Below are 19,955 nucleotides of genomic sequence, written 5' to 3'. Positions count from 1 at the left end.
GCTTCTAATTCTATGTGCATACTTTTTATCCATTCAGGTAAATTTTTTGCTTCATTATAACATGAGGGTTCAAAATATGAGTGGATAGCTATAAGACATGCTCTATGTTTAGGAGAGAATGAACCATAAGACACAAATTTATTTGGGATTCTTGAGGTTCGTTCTGATCTACGAATAGTGGTTTGTTCTGAAGGAATTTTTGATGCTTCATGATTACTTTGATTTACACCTTTATTGAATGCATTTCGATTTCTTCTAGTGTATACTATTGGTTCAACTATTGTTCTATTTTCAATAAGAGGTTCTACATAAATATTTTCATCATTAGACAATAGTTTGAACAAGAAAGAATAATCAGAGTTTATGTCTTCCGACATGTTTTCTTCAAATCCACTTTCATTTTCAACAAAATTAACATTCCTTGAAATGAGAAGTTTATCATTTTTGGTATCATAACATTTAAATCCTTTTTGTGTTTCTGAATAACCAATGAACGCACAGGAAATAGCTTTAGAAGATAGTTTATCTCCTTTATCATTCAAAACATAACATTTACAACCAAAGATTCTCAGTCTTTGATAGTCAGGTTCATATTTGAATAATTTTTCAAAAGGAATTTCATTAGATAAAGTTTTGGAAGGCATCCTATTTATAAGATATACTGAGGTTAATGCAGCTTCAGCCCAAAGATTTTTTGGAACATTTTTAGCAATAAGAAGAGTTCTTGTAGTTTCCATAATATGTCTGTGTTTCCTTTCTGAAACTCCATTTTGTTGTGGGGTTCTAGGACATGATCTTTGATGTAAAATTCCTTCATTTTCTAAAAATTGTTTAAACTCATTTAACAAGTATTCTCCTCCAGAGTCAGTTCTGAGAATTTTGAGTTTACTTTCAAATTGATTTTTAATCATGTTATGGAATGTTTTGAAGGTTGCAAATACATCTGATTTATACTTAAGAAAGTAAATCCAACAATATCTAGTGAAGTCATCAATAAACACAACATAGTAGGAGAATCCGCCTTTAGAGGCTACAGGAGCAGGACCCCATACATCCGAATGAACTAATTCAAAAGGCATTGAGGAGTAAAAAGTTCTTTGACCATAAGGCAAGACTGTCATTTTACCAAGTAAACATTCTTTGCATTCAAAATTATCTTTACAAAGATTCTTGGTAATAGGTACAAAATTTAATTTTCTTATATTTGGATGCCCAAGTCTATGATGCCAAGTCCGTATGTCTTTTGTTTGGGCAGTGTTGCAAAATGATTCCTTTGGAATACAAAGGAAATCCATATAATAGAGATCTCCTTGCCTAGAACCTTCCCCAATCAATTTCCCGGACTGGCGATCCTGCACCCAACATTTACTTGATGAGAAAATGACATCACATCCATGATCCGAGATTTGAGAAACAGAAAGTAGATTAAGATGAAGTTTTGGTATAAGTCTTATTTTCGGAATATAAAAGTTGTTATGTTTTGACAAATCATTTTTAAAAATTCCAACACCCTCTATTTCCAAGGCAGTACCATCGGCAGTGGAAACAAATGATGCATTTGAATTAGGTTGACATTCGGATAGTATAGATCTATGTGGGGTCATATGAAAAGAAGATCCTGAATCAAGAAGCCAAGAGCACATACCAAGAGTAGAAGAGGTAGCAATGGCCGCTCCTGAGGTAGATCCTTTAAGCAGTGGTTGTAATGCCTCCGTCAGTTGAGATAATGATTTGGTGAGGTCTTTGAGATTCAAAGTATCTTCATCTTGTTTTGATGGTGCAGCCGCAACACGCTTTTCTTGAGGCCTATATTTGTATCTAGGACATTAAGGCCTAATATGACCGGGCTCATTACAATTATGGCAAATGATTTTTTATTCTCCTCGATTCTTATTAAAATGAGGAGGTTTATATGGCTTGATATAGTGTCCTGGTTTTGATGCGACAAGTGCGCAATACTCTTCTTGACCATTGCTAGAAGTAGCAAGCACACTAACATTTTTACTCATGTTTAGCCTAGTCTCTTCTCCACTAAGTTTAGTGAGAATCTCATGAATAGGAGGAGGTGATGAAGATGATAGCAAGGAGGCCCTTGTTTGTTCAAACTCGGGTCTCAAACCATAGAGAAAAGCGAAAAGTCTCTCTTCTTCAACTTGAACTCTCCGCATTTCTATACACTTTCCTTCCCATTTGGGTTCAAATTGGGCAAGTTGGGTCCAAATAGAAGATAACTCCATAAAATAATCTCTTATATTCTTATCTCCTTGTTTAATGTTTCTAACTTTTTCTTGGAGATAATACTTGTGAGCCATATCTTTTTCGGTAAACATACCTCTAAGATATTCTCATGCTTCATTTGCCTTTTTGTAACACAAAAGGTTTGAGGCAATTTTTGTCTCAACTCCACTAAGCATCCATGAAAGAATTTTGGCATTTTTCATTTCCCATTCATCTAATTTTTTGTAGTATTCTTCCATGGCTTTGTTTTTTTCTTCAAGACTAGTCTCAACGTCATTTTCACCTAATGTAATTTTGGGAGTGGGTTCAAGAATAGTACCTCTTACAAATCCCCACAAACCTTGACCCTTGATGAATGTCTCCAAGTGTACCGCCCAAATGTTATAGTTGCTTCCTTCAAGTTTGAATGGCGGAATGAAGTTGGAGTTGCTTGTATTGTGCAGAAAAAATTCACCCATGATGAATCCAAAGAAAAAAAGGAACCACCAATCACGAAAGAAATAAGGCACGCTTTACGAGGCAGCTCACCAATGCACGGTTGATTATACATCAAGCTCTGATACCATGTAAAGAGTCTTTCACACAATCAAGTCTACAAACAACTTGACAAAACATACATTCACCCAATATGGTAAACCAAAATAGCATACAAAATGCTCCACAACACAGACATAAGAATAGTGCATAAATGCACTTGAATCTGAATATGTAAGAGGTAAAACCCTCTACCTTTGTATATGAATTACAATGGGCAGCATGCCCTTATTTATAGAGAGGTTACATGAGAGGAGCTATTAAAATAGTTGTTGGGATAGCTGTTGGGCTACTCCCAACAACTCTAATTCAAACAGTCAACATTTTGACTGTTTGACAGAACCTGACAAAAAGGCTGTTGGCTGTTTTGACAGTCCAACAGCTCTAGTCAATTATGACTGTTTGACAAAAAGACAAAAAATAAGAAAGAAATAAAATTACAAAAATAAATAAATAAAAAAGTATTACAAGAATATAAGTATATACTTTAAATATATAGTTATATACATATATATATATACATATACATACTCTTGTATTACGAAAAGTATGTATATATATATATATATATATATATATATATATATATATTCAAGTATATACATATATATGTCATTTTCTAACAATAACTGGAAACAAAATAAAAATGTATTCTTTATTGATATGAAAAACCAATTGTTTAAGAAGCATAGGAATGAAATACAAGAGGGGCTGCACCCCTTTATATACACAGTTGAAAGAGGACTCAATAGAGTTGTTGGACACAGTCCAACAGCTCTATTAAGAGTTGTTGGACTGTGTCAGTCTAACAGCTCTATTGCTAGTCAAGTCTGGACAGGACTTGACTAGCAACCGTCATTCTAGTTTAAACTGAACTAGATGATATAAAGACAAAAAATAAAAATAAAGGAAAAAAAATACAGAAAAGAAAGAAATGAAAATTGTATTTATATATATATATAATAATATAATATTATTATTATATATATGTACAGTTTTACATTTTAACACTCCCCCTCAAACTTACGGTACAATGAGCGAAAGTTTGTCTAAGAGAAAGTGAAATCGGGGAGCAACGAGAGGCTTTGTAAAGAGGTCTGCTAACTGATATTCTGAAGTGACATATGGCAGATCAATTATCCCGTGTAGATATTCCTCTCTGACGTAGTGAATCCATTTCGATGTGTTTGGTGCGTTCGTGGAATGTTCTGTTACTGGCAATGTAGATCGCACTTTTGTTGTCACAACACATTTGTGAAGCCTTTGTTGCTTCAACTCCCATGTCAGCAAGCAGTCGTCGGAGCCAAACTACTTCCATGGTCGTGGTTGCCATGGCTCTGTATTCAGCTTCGGTGGATGAGAGAGATACCTTCTGCTGCTTTTTACACCTCCACGAGATTAATGATTCCCCTAAAAAGACACAAAAGCCAGTGGTTGAGTGTCTGTTATTGGGATCACCTCCTCAATCAGCATCAGTATATGCAATTAAATCAACAGAACAGGAGGAAGATAAGAAAAGTCCTCGTGAAAGAGAGGACTTGATGTATCTGATAATACGCATGATTGCTCCCATATGAACAGAAGTAGGAGCATGTTGAAATTGACTTGCTGTGTGAACAACATGTGCTATATCTGGTCTGGTAATAGATAGATAGGAAAGTGCCCCGACAAGCTGTCTGTAAGGAGTAGGGTCTGCAAGAAGTTCTTCATCATCAATCTTCATTTTAACATTAACAACTTCTGGAGTGTCAACTTTCTTATCACCAGTAATACCAGACCTGAAAACAATATCAAAAGCAAATTTAGTCTGAGATAATAAATATCCTCTAGGAGAATAAGCAACTTCAATGCCTAAAAAATATCTCAACAAGCTCAAATCAGTCATTTCAAAATGAGATTTAAGAAGTGTTTTGATTGTTTCAACTCCCTGTTTATTGCTTCCAGTGATGATCATATATCATCCACATAGAGAAGAAGCACAATGATCCCTGCATCAGAATTCTTAATAAACAAAGCAGTGTTAGTTAAACAGAATTGAAAACCAATATCAATCATAACACGACTAAACCTATCATACCAAGTTTTTGGTGCATGTTTAAGTCCATAAAGAACTTTTTCTAAGCGAAGGACTTTACCCTTAGGAATACTTAGACCAGGAGGGGGTTCCATGTATACTTCTTCAACTAGCTTTCCATTTAAAAAAGCATTTTTGACATCCATTTGAAAAATAGACCATTTTTTGATAGAAGCTAAGGCAATTAAGGTTCGGACAATTGTCATACGAGCTACTGGAGCAAAGGTTTCTTCATAATCAATCCCATATTCTTGGGCATAACCTTTGGCTACTAAACGGGCTTTATATCTTTCAAGAGTACCATCAACTCTTGGTTTTAATTTTATAAACCCATCGACATCCAATAGTTTTCTTCCCTGGAGAAAGATCTTGAATATTCTATGTAGAAGCCTTTTCAAGTGCATCTAATTCAGCTTTCATGGCTTCTATCCATTTGATATCATTTTTTGCTTGAAAATATGTGGATGGTTCTTCATATGAGTGAATTAATGCAATAATTGCCCTATATGTGGGTGAGAAAGATGTGAAAATGTCTACAAAGAGACAATACGCATACGAGCACAAATACTTTGCACGAAGGCACTCTCACAACACTTGAACAAAATATGCAAAAAAGGATAAATGTAGCAAACATGCACTAAGGCATGTATTTCATAAAAAAGCAAATGCTTGAGACTCTCAAGCTTATTTTACAACAAGGGGGAACACCCCTATTTATACAAGAGCAAAGGGGTGCAAAGGGGGGCTCCCCAAAGGAGTCGTTGGGGAGCCCCCAACGATTCTATTGGGGGGACCCTCAATGCACCTTTTATAAAATAAAAGGAAAAAATAAAAATTAAAGAAAGAATTACAAAAAATAAAAAAAATACAGTGTATTCCAAATGGAATATGCGCAAAATGTGAAATGACAGGAATACCCTTTTTGGGTAAAAGAGAAAAAAGGGAAAAATATATAAATATATATACTTATATATAAAGATACGTATACATATAATATATGTATATGTATCTCTATGTATATAAGTATATATATTTATACTTAAAATAATGTTTTTGAGTATACATTTTAACACCCCCCCTCAAACTTACGGTGCGATAACCGCAAGTTTGTCAAGAAGAAAATGAAATCTGGGCGAACAAAGAGCTTTTGTGAAGAAGTCCGCAAGTTGATACTCAGACGTCATGTATGGTAAATCAATGACCTTCTTCAAGTATTCTTCCCTGACATAATGGCAGTCCATCTCTATATGCTTTATTCACTCGTGAAAGGTGTGATTTTTGGCAATATAGATTGCACTTTTATTGTCACAGCATAGCTTTGTTGGTTCTCTGATAAGCACTCCCATATCTTCCAAAAGGCGTCGAATCCATACAATTTTCATAGTAGTGGATGCCATGGCTCTGTATTCGGCTTTAGTGGATGACAGAGAGACCTTCTGTTGCTTTTTACATCGCCATGAGATCAATGACTCGCCTAAGAAAACACAAAAGCCAGTGGTGGAGTGACGGTTACTAGGGTCACCTCCCCAATCTGAGTCAGTATAAGCAAGTAATTTTAATTCAGAGGAAGATGATAGAAATACTCTCTTGTTCATTGTTCCCTTCAGATATCTGATGATGCGAAGGACAGCACTCATATGAACGGTTGTAGGAGCGTGCTGAAACTGGCTGGCGATGTGTATAGCATGAGACAAATCAGGTCGAGTAATGCTAAGGTACATTAAAGAACCTACCAACTGCCTGTAAGGAGTAGGATCAGTTAGAGGAACTCCGTTGTCAATCTTCATTTTTTATCCCACGACTTCAGGAGTCTCGCATACTTTGTCATTAGAAATTCCTGATCTGTCAATAATCTCACAAGCAAGTTTAGACTAAGATAGAAAATAACCACGTTGCGAATAGGCAACCTCAATTCCAAGAAAATATGTCAGAAAACCCAAGTCTGACATCTCAAATTTTGAAGTCAAGACGGACTTAATACCCTTGACTCCTTGAACATCATCACCTCTAATTAGCATGTCATCAACATAGAGTAATAGAATCACAATTCTTGCATTAGATTTTCTAGTAAATAAAGCAGTATCAGTATAACATGAGGAAAAACCATTTTCCATCATTACACTTGTAAACCTGTCATACCAAGCTTTGGGGGTCTGTTTCAAGCTATAGAGGGCCTTGCGAAGGCGAAAAACTTTGTCTTTAGGAATCTTCATGCCTGGTGGGGCATCCATGTACACTTCTTCGTTAAGATCACCATTTAAAAAAGCATTTTTCACATCCATTTGAAAAATGTTCTAATTTTTAATAGATGCAATAGTAATAAGACATCTAACTGTAACCATTCGAGCTACATGAGCAAAGGTTTCTTCATAATCAATTTCATATTCTTGCCCATACCCTTTTGCGACTAAGCGAGCTTTATACCTTTTCAGAGATCCGTCGCTCTTAGTCTTAACCTTAAAAACCCATCGACAACCTATAGTTTTTTTTCCTATGGATACAGTTTGGAAATCTCAAGTTTTAGCTCTTTTAAGAGCATTAAGTTCATTTTGCATAGCTTCTTGCCATTCTATACATTTTTTAGCTTCTTCAAAAATTCTTGGTTCAAAATAAGAGTGAATGGCACTAAGACAAGCCCTATATCGGGGTGAAAAGGAATCAAAAGAGACAAAACGAGTTGGAGGTCTCCTATTCCTCTCAGATCTTCAGTGATCGAGAGCAGGAACAAGTTCACTATATTGGTCAATAGCACTTCAAAAGGTGTCTTGGTTTCTACGTGAGTAGGTTATTGGATCATTTGAAATCTTGTTTTCTTGTTCATTAAGTGAGTTATGTTCTTTAACATCACCATCAATTTCCTCATCATGGTTTGATGATACATCATCATCACTAGATATATCATAATTACTAGACAATAAGTCAAAAAGGAAGGAGTAATCAAATTTTTCTTGTTGAGAAACATTTTTTTCAAATCCACTTTCATTTTCTAAAAAGGTTACATTTCTAGAGACATATAACTTATCATCTCGAAGATCATAACAACGAAACCTTTTTTGAGTTTCGGAATATCCAAGAAAGGCACAGGGGATAGCTTTGGGAGAGAGCTTGTCATTTTTATCCGTAAGTATAAAACACTTACACCAAAAAACTCGTAACCTATTATAATCAGGTTCAAGCTTATATAAAATCTCAAAAGGGGATATTTTCCCTAATATCCTAGATGGTAAGCGATTTATCAGATAAACAGAAGCAAGAGCTGCTTCAGCCCAAAAATTTTTAGGAATGTTTTGGGAAATAAGAAGGGTCCTGGTGGTCTCAATGATGTGCCTATGTTTTCTTTCGGCCAACCCATTCTGTTGAGGGGTTTTAGGACAAGACCTTTGGTGAATAATTCTGTGATCCTCAAGATATACTTTAAATTGGTTGGAGAGATATTCTCCTCCAGAATCACTTCTAAAAAACTTTATATTATTGTTGAATTGATTCTTGATCATTGAATGAAAGGTTTTAAAACACGTAAAAACTTCATGTTTGAACTTAAGAAAATAGATCCATGAATATCTGGAGAAATCATCCACAAAAATGACATAATAAGAAAAGCCTCCTTTTGAAACAACAGGTGCGGGTCCCCAAACATCGGAATGAATAATTTTGAAGGTTTTAGATGAGAACATAGTTCTTTACTCAAAAGGTAAACTTTGCATTTTTTCGAGAATACAATCATTACAAGAAAATGAACTTTTACATAGGTCCTTCGCAAAATGTAAATAAGATAACTTGGTGATATTAGGATGACCAAGTCTTTTGTGCCACATATTTATATCTTTGTTTCGAGCAACATTACAAAAAGATTTTGGAACTTGAAGAGATTTCATATAGTATAAGTCTCCTTTTCTAAAGTCTTCCCCAATCAATTTCCCGGACCGGCGATCCTGTATTAAACATTTATCACACGAAAATTTAATATCGCAACCATGGTCTGAGAGTTTAGAAACAGAGAGAAGGTTTAAGTTTAGTTTAGGTATAAATCTAATTTTTGGAATGAAAAAATCTTGAGTTTCAAAATTACCTATTCCTTTAATTTCAAGAGAGGTTCCATCCGCAGTGGAAACAAAGGATGGAGAAACATTTTTTGAATAATCGGAAAGCGAAAACATGTTTGGGACATATGAAAAGATGCACCTGAGTCCAAAAGCCAAGAGACTTTACCTGGAAAGGAAGAAGTAGACACGGCGGCACCGGAGGTAGCTCCCTTGAGGAGAGGTTGAAGGGCTTCCACAATTTGATTTAAAAAAAGTGACCCACTTGATGATGCCTCTTCCTTTTGTGGTACACCGGTGGTAGCCATGGCGAGAAGCTTCTTCCATTTGGGACATATGGGCTTGATATGCCCCGGTTCTTTACAAAAATGACAAATAAACTTGCTATAGTCCCTCTTTCCTCTTTGTCCACCATCACCTCCTTGATTTTGTGATTTGAAATGAGGAGGACGATAGGTTTTTACATTATTTCTGGGTCTTGATACGGCATTGACCTCATTGTTTTCTTCATAATTACAAGGAACCGCAAGAACATTTGATCCATGTTTACATAAACTCATACGAGTCTCCTCACCACTTAATTTGGTGAGAACATCTTCAAGAGAGGGAGGAGTAAACGATGATAGAAGTGATGACCTTATTTGCTCAAATTCCAGTCTTAACCCATTCAAAAAATTGAAGAATCGATCTTCTTCAAGTTGCTTGTGGCGGAGTTCAATTGTCTCTCCACTCCATTTTGGTTCAAGCATGGAAAGCTCATCCCAAATGGAGGAAAGGTCGGCAAAATATTCCCTAATAGACATTTCACCTTGAGTAAGAGAGAGGGCCTTCTTTTGAAGGTAATACTTATGGGATAGATCTCTTGATGTATACATTTTCTCGAGATAATGCCAAGCTTCCGATGCTCTTTTGAACTTGACAATGTTGGCATTAATCTTTGTTTCAACGGATGCGAAGAACCAAGAAAGAATCTTGAAGTTCTTCATTTCCCATTCGTCGTGCTTCTTGAAGTATTCTTCAAGAGCTTTGATCCTTTCCTCTCCCCCAAGAATCTTAATTTCACTTCCGTCTATCACGGTTATTTTGGGTTCCGGTTCCGGAATTGTGCCTTGCACATAACCCCATAATCCTTTTCCTTTTATGTGAGCCTCCATGTTCCCGGCCCAAATATGATAGTTGGACCCATTTAACTTGAAGCCAAGAGCAAAGTGAGACTCTTTCTCACCCATTAAGGAGTAAAGAAAAGGAGAAAAAGAGCGTACCAACACAATGTTTCAACTTCTAGCTTGCACAAGATCCTTCTAAAATATTTGAGAAGAAAGATCCACCACTTCAACCTCTAAAGATCCGAAGGCACGATTTTCGAGGCACTCGAAAAAAGGAGAATCCCACGATCCTCAATCACCAACCGAGCTCTGATACCATGTGAAAATGTCTACAAAGAGACAATACACATACGAGCACAAATACTTTGCACGAAGGCACTCTCACAACACTTGAACAAAATACGCAAAAAAGGATAAATGTAGCAAACATGCACTAAGGCATGTATTTCATAAAAAAGCAAATGCTTGAGACTCTCAAGCTTATTTTACAACAAGGGGAAACACCCCTATTTATACAAGAGCAAAGGGGTGCAAAGGGGGGCTCCCCGAAGGAGTCGTTGGGGAGCCCCCAACGACTCTATTGGGGGGACCCCCAATGCACCTTTTATAAAATAAAAGGAAAAAATAAAAATTAAAGAAAGAATTACAAAAAATAAAAAAGAAATACAGCGTATTCCAAATGGAATATGTGCAAAATGTGAAATGACAGGAATACCCTTTTTGGGTAAAAGAGAAAAAGGGAAAAATATATAAATATATATACTTATATATAGAGATACGTATACATATAATATATGTATATGTATCTCTATGTATATAAGTATATATATTTATACTTACAATAATGTTTTTGAGTATACATTTTAACAAAAGACTCGTATGATACAAACTTTTCTGGAGGCCTCGAGACTCGGGATGATTGTCTAGTTGGAATGTTAGAATATTTTTCAAGTGCACATGGAGGATTAGACTCTTGTCGCCTGGAATATTGAATACTAGTATCTCTATGAACTTCTTCATTTTCAACATTAAGATCAATAATTCTTTGATCATCATCAAAGTTACAGTCAAGGTCATATTCATCAGATGTTGATGTTAGATCTAGCAAAAAGGAGTACTCAATGATGTCTTTTAATTTTCTAAAATCAAAGAAGCTCTCCTTTTCAAGAAAGGAAACATTTTTAGACACATATAGTTTATTATTTTTGAAGTCAAAACATTTATAACCTTTCTGGTTTTCAACATATCCTAAAAAGGCACAGGGAATCGCACGAGGGGAAAGTTTATCATTTTTGTCAGTAAATATGAAACATTTGCACCCAAATATTCTTAGTCTAGAGTAGTCTGGAGAAATGTTCATAAGTTTTTCAATGGGAGTGATATTTTGTAACGAAGAAGATGACATCCTATTAGTGAGATAGGTGACAGTTAAGGCAGCTTCTACCCAAAAGTCTTTCGGGATTTGATTTGCTATTAATAAAGTCCTAGTGGTTTCTATAATATGACGATGTTTTCATTCTGCCAAACCATTTTGTTGAGGTGTATAAGGACAAGATCTTTGATGTGTGATGCCATGTAATTTAAGACAATTTTGAAAATCTTTAAATAAAAACTCTCCCCCTGAATCTGTGCGAAAAATAGTAATATCATTTTGAAACTTGTTTTTAACCATATTATGAAAAGTTTGAAAGTATGAAAATACTTCAGACTTATGTTTGAGAAAGTACATCCACGTATGTCGGGAGAAATCATTGACAAAAATAACATAGTAAACAAATCCTCCTTTAGAAATTACTGGTGCAGGACCCCAAACATCCGAGTGTATTAATTCAAGTGGTCTTGAAGAGAAAAAGGTTTTGTTCTGAAATGGTAATCTTTTCATTTTGCCGAGAATACAATCTTTACAATCAAATGATTCAGAGTTACAAAATTTCCCTAGATTTGGAAAATGTTGGATTTTGGCTATATGTGGGTGACCAAGTCTCTTATGACACAATTTCAACTCTATTTTTTGAATATTATAACAAAAAACTTTCTTCGGCATTTCCAAAAAATCCATGTAATAGAGTCCTCCTTCTCTATGGCCTTCCCCAATCAGCTTGCCGGACTGGCGATCCTGTACCCAACAACCATGAGAAGAAAAAGAAATATTACACCCATAATCAGAAATTTGAGATATAGATAAAAGATTTAAATTTAATTTGGGAACATGTTTAATTTCTGGAATAGAAAATTTCTTTGTTTTATAAATTTTTTCAAAATTTCTTATTTCTTCTATTTCAAGAGAAGTCTCATCAGCAGTAAAGACCTTTGACACACTTGTTTTATTTTTAACACATTTGGATAGACTTTGATTATTTGGGGTCATATAAAAAGATGCACCAGAGTCAAGAAGCCAAGAAATTTTACCTAGATCAGAAAAAGATGAGGCTGTTGCGCCGGTTGAAGCTTCAGATGAAGAAGAGGCACCTTTGATGAGAGGCTGAAGAATCTCCATTATTGGGTCAGGGAAACTGGTGCATCCTTATCTTTAGGCTCCGATCTAGCAATTGCAGCTTTTTTTTCTCTCAGCTCCTTAAGTTTAGGACATTGTGGCATGTAGTGTCCCAGTTCATGACAGTGATAACAAATAACTTTCTTTTTATCATAGTCACCATTTTTGTCGGTTAAAGTGAGGAGGCCTATATGATCGAACATAATTCCATGGTCTAGACACGGCTAAAACAGAATCATCTTCAATTTTTAAAGAACCTTTACGAAGATGATTTTCTTCCGTTGTTAACTCTTCAATAGTTTCAATAATAGAAGGAATTTTTCCTCGGTGAAGTAGGGCCGATTTAGTGGTTTCAAATTCCGGCCTTAATCCAGTGATAAACTGGTAAAAATATTCAGCATCGAGTTGTTTCTGACGAAGCTCGATGTCTTCGGCACAATGCCAATTTGGTTCTAAAAGAGAAAGTTCTTCCCAAAGTTCGGACAACCCATTGTAATATTCACGAATAGTTTTGTCTCCTTGTGTCATCATTCGAACTTTTTCTTGGAGGTTCCACACGTGTGCAATATCTTTAAGGGAATACATATTCTTAAGGTATTCCCATGCCTTATCGGCATGATCAAATTTGGCAAGACTTGAGCATTTTTTAATGTCAACGTTATTGATAAGCCATGACATTATCTTCGCACGAGATATTCTCCATTCTTTCCATTTCTTCTCGTATGAGGCAATAGCCTTGATTTTCTCTTCTTCCGATAGAGGAACCTCTTTATCTCCCTCCTTTTTAGTAAGAGATAGCTTAGGTTCTGAATCGGAACCATCCACAATCCCCCATAGGCCTTTTCCCCATATATGGTGCTTCATGATTGAAGCCCATGTTACATAGTTCGTATCGCTTAGTTTCATAGGCATGATGGTGACTTTATCATTGTCATTCATTGATTACAAAGAGAGAAAGAATAGGGATAGAAGAGAAACAAGAAGGAAAATGAAAAAGAAAGAAGAAAAAAACAATACAACAAGATGTGAAATCTTCCCCAATGAAGTGATAAAACAATTCTCTTCAAGTGGCGAACACTTTTGCAAACGGACACGAAAACCGAGGCAGATTTTCCTCAAGATTTAGTACTTCCGCGGCTCTGATACCATGAAATGAAATGGGGATCTTCGAAACACGAGCTTAGATTCACAAGGGCAAGTGTCAAGAATGACACTAAAGCATAACCCTTAAAAAGGGTATAACTGGAAATAAAATAAAAATAAAAATGTATTCTTTATTGATATGAAAAACCAATTGCTTAAGAAGCATAGGAATGAAATACAAGAGGAGCTGCACCCCTTTATATACACAGCTGAAAGAGGACTCAACAGAGGTTGGAATGTGTCAGTCCAACAGCTTGCTAGTCAAGTCTGGACAGGACTTGACTAGCAACCGTCATTCTAGTACTTCAAACTGAACTAGATGACATAAAGACAAAAAATAAAAATAAAGGAAAAAAATTACAGAAAAGAAAGAAATGAAAATTGTATTTATATATATATATATAATATAATATTATTATATATATATGTACAGTTTTACATTTTAACAGATACCTCATGTAACAAGCCTATTTTGCTGTTATATTACTTGACCGATTGGCCTTGGGGAAAATCCCCGGTTCAAATAATGACCAAGTACCTCTAATATATTCCTGTCTAAAGGGACTGTCTAAAGGGATATGGTGACACATACTTCATCCATACACCTAGTCCCTACAAAGATGAATTAGACATAAGCTCAATTAATCATGAGCACTTTCTCAAGCTACTTCTGTTGTTGAAGGTGGGCAAATTTTCCTTTTACTTGCAAACAGTACTAGCAGTCCATATTTATAATCCTCACTATAACAGGTTGAGCTTACAAACTTTCTCAGTTGTTCAAAATAGTATAGAGTGAAACCAACGCCTACAGGACATCTTTATTTATGTTGTCAAAAGAAAAATAGGCAGTCACCCAGTAGACTAACCCGCAGGAACTAGTCTATCCTTTTCTAACTTGTTTCAAGAAAATAGGCAACCAACTAGCCTGGATAATCCAGTCAACTCGCCTAGTCCTGGTGTACTCCTCGCTTAGTCTTTGACTAAACAAATTATGATCATCTGATGTTATTAAATGTGGTTTGAAGTTTTTCTGAATTCTATCATGTACATTAATTTTATCATTAATTACTAATTATTTGACTTTTCTTTATTACATTAAAAAAAAAAATTGGGAGTCATCACCTAGACCATGCCCATGCCTAAAGACCTTAGTCACCTAGCAAACATCTACTGCTGTTTACAAGATAACTTCCAACCCTAAACATCTGTTGTGGATGTACAACATTCAAAAGTATTATCCCTAACTAATGCGGCCTAAAATAATTTGTCATCTAAAATATTCAACTTAATTATGAATAATCGTGACTTTCTATTTCTAAGCTTAGCTATACATCTATTCTTAGGAAACAACATATAAATCAAGTTCACACAACCTGCCTGACTTTGTCTCAACATGATACAGTTGAACAACCGGTGTGTGTGCATGCGATGGCATGTCAATTTGAGCATGTGAGTCTCACTGTGTGCATACACACCAATTTTCAGGTATCCAATAACTGTTGTGGGTTGTATCTCGTGCAGTAATTGTCCAATACAGTCAAGGAAGTGAAAATAACGCATCCTACTAATTAGGCACCAAAATTATGTGAATTGATGCAGATTGCCATTTGCAAATGGCACTTGAACTAGTCATAGTGACATTCGGAATTACATTCATAATTGCTCTCCTACTTTCTCAAGTGATATAACCAATTCTTCAAGTAATAATAGATCTACTCAGTTATATCCATACATTATACATGCAAGAGACGGGGCTACAGTAAGCTCAAATAGAAAAAAAAGAAAAGAAAAAGCATATTTTTCTCATCTGTTAGACCAAAACTAAGCCTAGACATTCAATAGTAGAGTGATCTGACATGACATGCATAGTGTAATTATAGTAGGTGAATAAAAGAACAAAGACTTTACCTGATGCTCGTCTGTCCACCTGTTTCATTAAAACACAAAAAAGGTGTCACGAGTCACGACCACAAAAATTTAAAATTTCAATTAATATTTTCACATAGTAAATTAGCCAAATAAATGAACATGACCAAGCAAAGGTTTCCTGTTGGGTGCTGATAAAATCCTACTCAATGCAACCGATCATATTTTTGGTCCTCAAATTTTATACAATCCTCTAAACGATGTCTATATAATTTATAGGTACTACTAGGTTTCCATTCTCATCATACATCTAAACAGATTTAGCATTACAAGACCAATTCTTTTAGTTATACCTTTTTCCATTTTTCAGGAAGAAAAAAGATAATGGTTTTGATAATCAATAAATATGAAATTTTTGCTCATAATGTTAGTGTGGCCTAAGATTCAAAAAGAGATCAGAAAAAATGTATATTTCATATCTTGACATTTTATTATCCATTTAATTGCTGTTGCTGGCGATCAGATGACTGAGATAGGTTCGAGAGGCAGTTTTAACCATTGCGTGGAAAAAATAGATGGTCTTTTGTGATTGCTATATACAGGCTCAGTTCAAATGTTGGGAAATGTAGAACAAACTATACCTTTCCACTGGTTGCAGCAAATTCACATCAGTTGCAAACTCAAGCATACCCAGGCCACATTGTCTATAATTAATGAGTGCATAAAAAAATGTCCAGCTAAAGATCATGAAGGGTAAAAAATAGGAAAAGAAAAAAAAAACTTTTCATCCAAAACTTGCAAGATGCTTTTGCTTGGTAGAAGGTGGGGATTACCATAAAAATGGTGCCACAATATTATGAAAATTGGCAGCCATAAAAATAAAGCATTCAATGAACACCAAGCCTGGCGCTCCTTTAGATAGCCAGTTGTTCTCTTCAATGTTTTTTTTTCCTTTTTTAAATTGAGGGAAGCTGGCAGAAACTCCAAATGGGACTCAAACCTGAGAAATAATTGCTGGGCCACAGCTTAGTTTAGGAATACATCAACTTGCCCTCACAGCATTTTCATAGCATTAAATTTTACAGGGAAAAAAAATGGTGTATTGACATGTTAATCGGTTCTCTTCATCTTTAATTCATCACATGGAAAGAAATGCAGAATTGATGGATGATCCAACAAGAATCTATTTCCTCACAAACGTACATACATACACATATAAGGAAAAAATTGCCAAACCAACATTGGTGAACATGAGATACTAGTACAACAAACTGAATAGCAGACTATGAGACAAAATGTTCTAAGACATCAAATGCCTCAAGTCATGGTATTGACCACAAACATTATATCTTGGGTACTTAGAGACAAGGAGACATTTCATGACATTGCTGAAGTCTCGGAGTTGGGATTTCAACAAATCAGAATGCTATCAGAATCCAGTGAGCTCAAAATTTTTCCAATTAAACTGCACATTGTCTTTTCTTGTTGCATGGATTGACGTTTTATGTTAATAGAACGAACTATATTTGATCATCCTGAGTATGAAATGCTTTTACCTTGAAACTAAGGAGGCTTCTTATATGTTATTCTCATATATCTATCCTTGTTAGGCTCATGGTTTGTGGTTAGAATGAGAGAAGCATCAAGGTTGAACACCACAAACTAATAAAACAGGATTCAATGATTTCTCATGAATTCCTTTGTAGTTTCCCTAAATTAAAAACATCTAAAAGTAGTTCGCATCCAATTCCTTTTCTCCTTAAGATTTCAAAGCAATACCCATCATGATGCCATCAACCATACAACTTAGTGCATTCGTAATTAGACAAACAAAGAACTAAGGTACACAAAAGAAGAAGCAAACACGAAAGATGAGGACCCCTACCCAGATCCCAGACTTGGAACTTAATGTTGTTGTACTGCACGGTCTCCACATTGAATCCAATAGCTGAATCACGATTCAAGACCAAAACAAACAGTGAAAAATGCAAAAAAGAAATACAAAAACCACCATAGACGGGAAAATTAAGAAAAACAGAAGTTGCCCACTTCTCAGAAAACCGTAGAAAACCAAACAAGAATAACAAAAACAGAACTTTACTTGGAATGGTGGACACCACTTCTCCCATCTGCAACCGATCTGAACAGAAAGAAACCAAAGTCACAATCCGCCACAAATAATCACAACCAGAAAGACCACCAAGAAGAAACGAACCAATCAAAACACCAGAAAGATCGAATTCGTACAGAGGATCGTCGTCTTCCCAGCATTGTCAAGACCCAAAAAGAGGATCCTGGCCTCCCTGTTGCCGAAGAGGGAGGAAAAGAGCCTAGAAAAAACAATACCCATCTTCGGAAGCTCAACACATGCAATTCCCCACTCAGATCCGATCCCCAAACCAAGATTTTTCCTGCCAATTCCGGTCTATATAATGATTGTTTCGGATAAAGAAAGTTCATAGAAATAAGACCAAAAGACACGAAATGGTGAGAAACGACAGTTGGGGAGGGCAGAAGACACAAACCTGAACAACAAAAGGGAGGGAGGTTGGCCGTGGAGAGAAGAAGAAAAACGGGTTTGCAGAGGATGGTGGTGGCTTAAATCGGAAGGAAGAACATCACCACCCAAGTAAACAGCGGCGCTCGATTCTAGAGAATTATGTCACAAGGACACATGACACGCCATTTTGCATAATTTATGTTACATAATGGGACACGACTCGTAAGTACGTTGGAGCGTCCTCCTAGCATGGCTGGCCTAGAAACAGATAATTACCAAAATATACACATGGACACGGATTGGAAATTCGGAACGAAAAAGGGTGTTGCGTTTAAAGAACGGCAGTGGTACTTTTGACTTATGCACAACCCCAACTCGACACGGTTTTGTGTCTTGTGTGTTGTGAGTTGGTTTGAGTATGATGACTGTGGCAACCGGGTCAAGTTTTAGTCAAACAGGTCAGGTTTAGCTTTAGGGCTTCCTTACCAGGGCCTGGATGGGTTTGAATCATTCTTTCAGGTAAGGTGAATCTTTGTAGACACCTTCCTAGTCAACTAGGTCAACGGGTGGACCACGTCGCAGCCCACAAAATCTTTGGACTTCTGTTTTGCAACTTGGAAATATAAACTATGGTGAAGTTGAGTTTACTATATCAAAGCGAATCTGTTCGTGTCATAGTTGGCTCAACCGGTTTTAGATAAGCTTGAGCATTGCCTTGGCTAGGGTCCCTGGCTCCTTGTTTTAAAAAGGTCAATAAGAGGCATTCTTCATATATTTCCAATAGTGTGCTTGGATACCAAAAATGGAAATTCTTGTTAGTGAGAGAACTATTAGGACCACGTTTGAGAGCCTTGCATTTAGGGGTGTCAATGGGTTGGATTTGGCTCGGACCCAAGTGAAAGCAGACTTGGATTAGATTTTCGGATATGGTATTGGGTTCAAGCCCGGGTATAATGGGTCCACTATAAAAAAAATCATACCCGAACCCGATAAGAACTACATGAACCAAACCCGATAAAACCATATTTTTTTTTATGATTTTTACATTGACAAATTGTGGGTCTTAATTGGAACTCAGGTCGGGTTCAGGTCTGGTATAAAATTTCACAAACTATACTCGGGTCCATGTATTAATCGAACCTTCAGGTTCAATCCCGGGACTTAATAGGGTCTTCTTATTTATCACCGTACTTGAACCCGATAGGGTTTGGTTCGGGTCAGGTCCGGGTAAACCAGGCCCGTTGACACCCCTACTTTCATTGAGATGGAAACATCACTTCTATGTGTTGCAAAATATGATACCACTTCTTTTTTAATGTTGTGGGTGAGGCCCTAAATGTCATGTTCAAGAAGGCCTTGGATTCATATTATATTCAGCAACTCCCTATTGATGGTCTAGAGAACTCACAGAAATCACATCTATACGCTGACAATGTTTTGATTTTTGGACTTGCTTGCCCTTGTCGATTATCCTGAATTTGGACATTGTTAAGTGCCTTTCAAGTTGTCTCGGGTTTGAAAATCAGCGAGGACAAGTGAAAACTAGCTGTTCTCACTCGGCCCTTCCTGCTTGGCCAAACTAGGATCACTCGTGGATTGGGTCTCGGTTTCTTGGTTCATTTCTTTGATGGACTGCTTTTAACTTTCCTTCTGCAAATATTCTATATTTCCTACTATTACTCTTTTTCTATATGATTGTTGATTCTAATATAAATTTTCTTCTCTCTTGTAAAAAAAACAAAATGCTGTGATGACGTTGGACTTGCCAAAAACATAATTTTTTTAAAATGGTGATGCAGTTATGAAATCCCTTTTTTTTTAATGCAAGCTGGGGTTAGGCAGACTCTGTGTGACAAATATCGCGAGATTTATGAAAATCTCGTGATAATATCGCGAGAAATTGCCTGAAAGTTTAAAATGGCAATTTCTCGCGAGATTTACAAAATATCGTGAGATTTAT

General features: G+C 36.1%; 1 protein-coding gene across 1 annotated transcript in view; it reads right to left on the bottom strand.

Annotated features, from left to right (window-relative positions):
* Positions 1 to 18,119, bottom strand: part of LOC149838573 (ADP-ribosylation factor 1) — a 47,993-nt gene extending 29,874 nt beyond the window's left edge. Inside the window, exons 1-5 of the mRNA XM_090006668.1 lie at positions 18,021 to 18,119; positions 17,743 to 17,906; positions 17,597 to 17,635; positions 17,381 to 17,443; positions 15,538 to 15,556 (exon numbers count right to left, since the gene is read on the bottom strand). Of these exons, the coding sequence (XP_089862794.1) occupies positions 15,538 to 15,556; positions 17,381 to 17,443; positions 17,597 to 17,635; positions 17,743 to 17,845 (224 nt within the window). The 5' untranslated portion in view covers positions 17,846 to 17,906; positions 18,021 to 18,119. The remainder of the gene's footprint in view (positions 1 to 15,537; positions 15,557 to 17,380; positions 17,444 to 17,596; positions 17,636 to 17,742; positions 17,907 to 18,020) is intronic.
* Positions 18,120 to 19,955: the final 1,836 nt, after the last annotated feature.

This window comes from Nuphar pumila, chromosome 5 (genome assembly GCF_984573655.1).
Source record: "Nuphar pumila chromosome 5, dmNupPumi1.hap1.1, whole genome shotgun sequence".
Classification (NCBI taxonomy): domain Eukaryota; kingdom Viridiplantae; phylum Streptophyta; class Magnoliopsida; order Nymphaeales; family Nymphaeaceae; genus Nuphar; species Nuphar pumila.
Note: the sequence above shows the minus strand (reverse complement) of the source record. Positions and strands in the feature narration are given on the sequence as shown.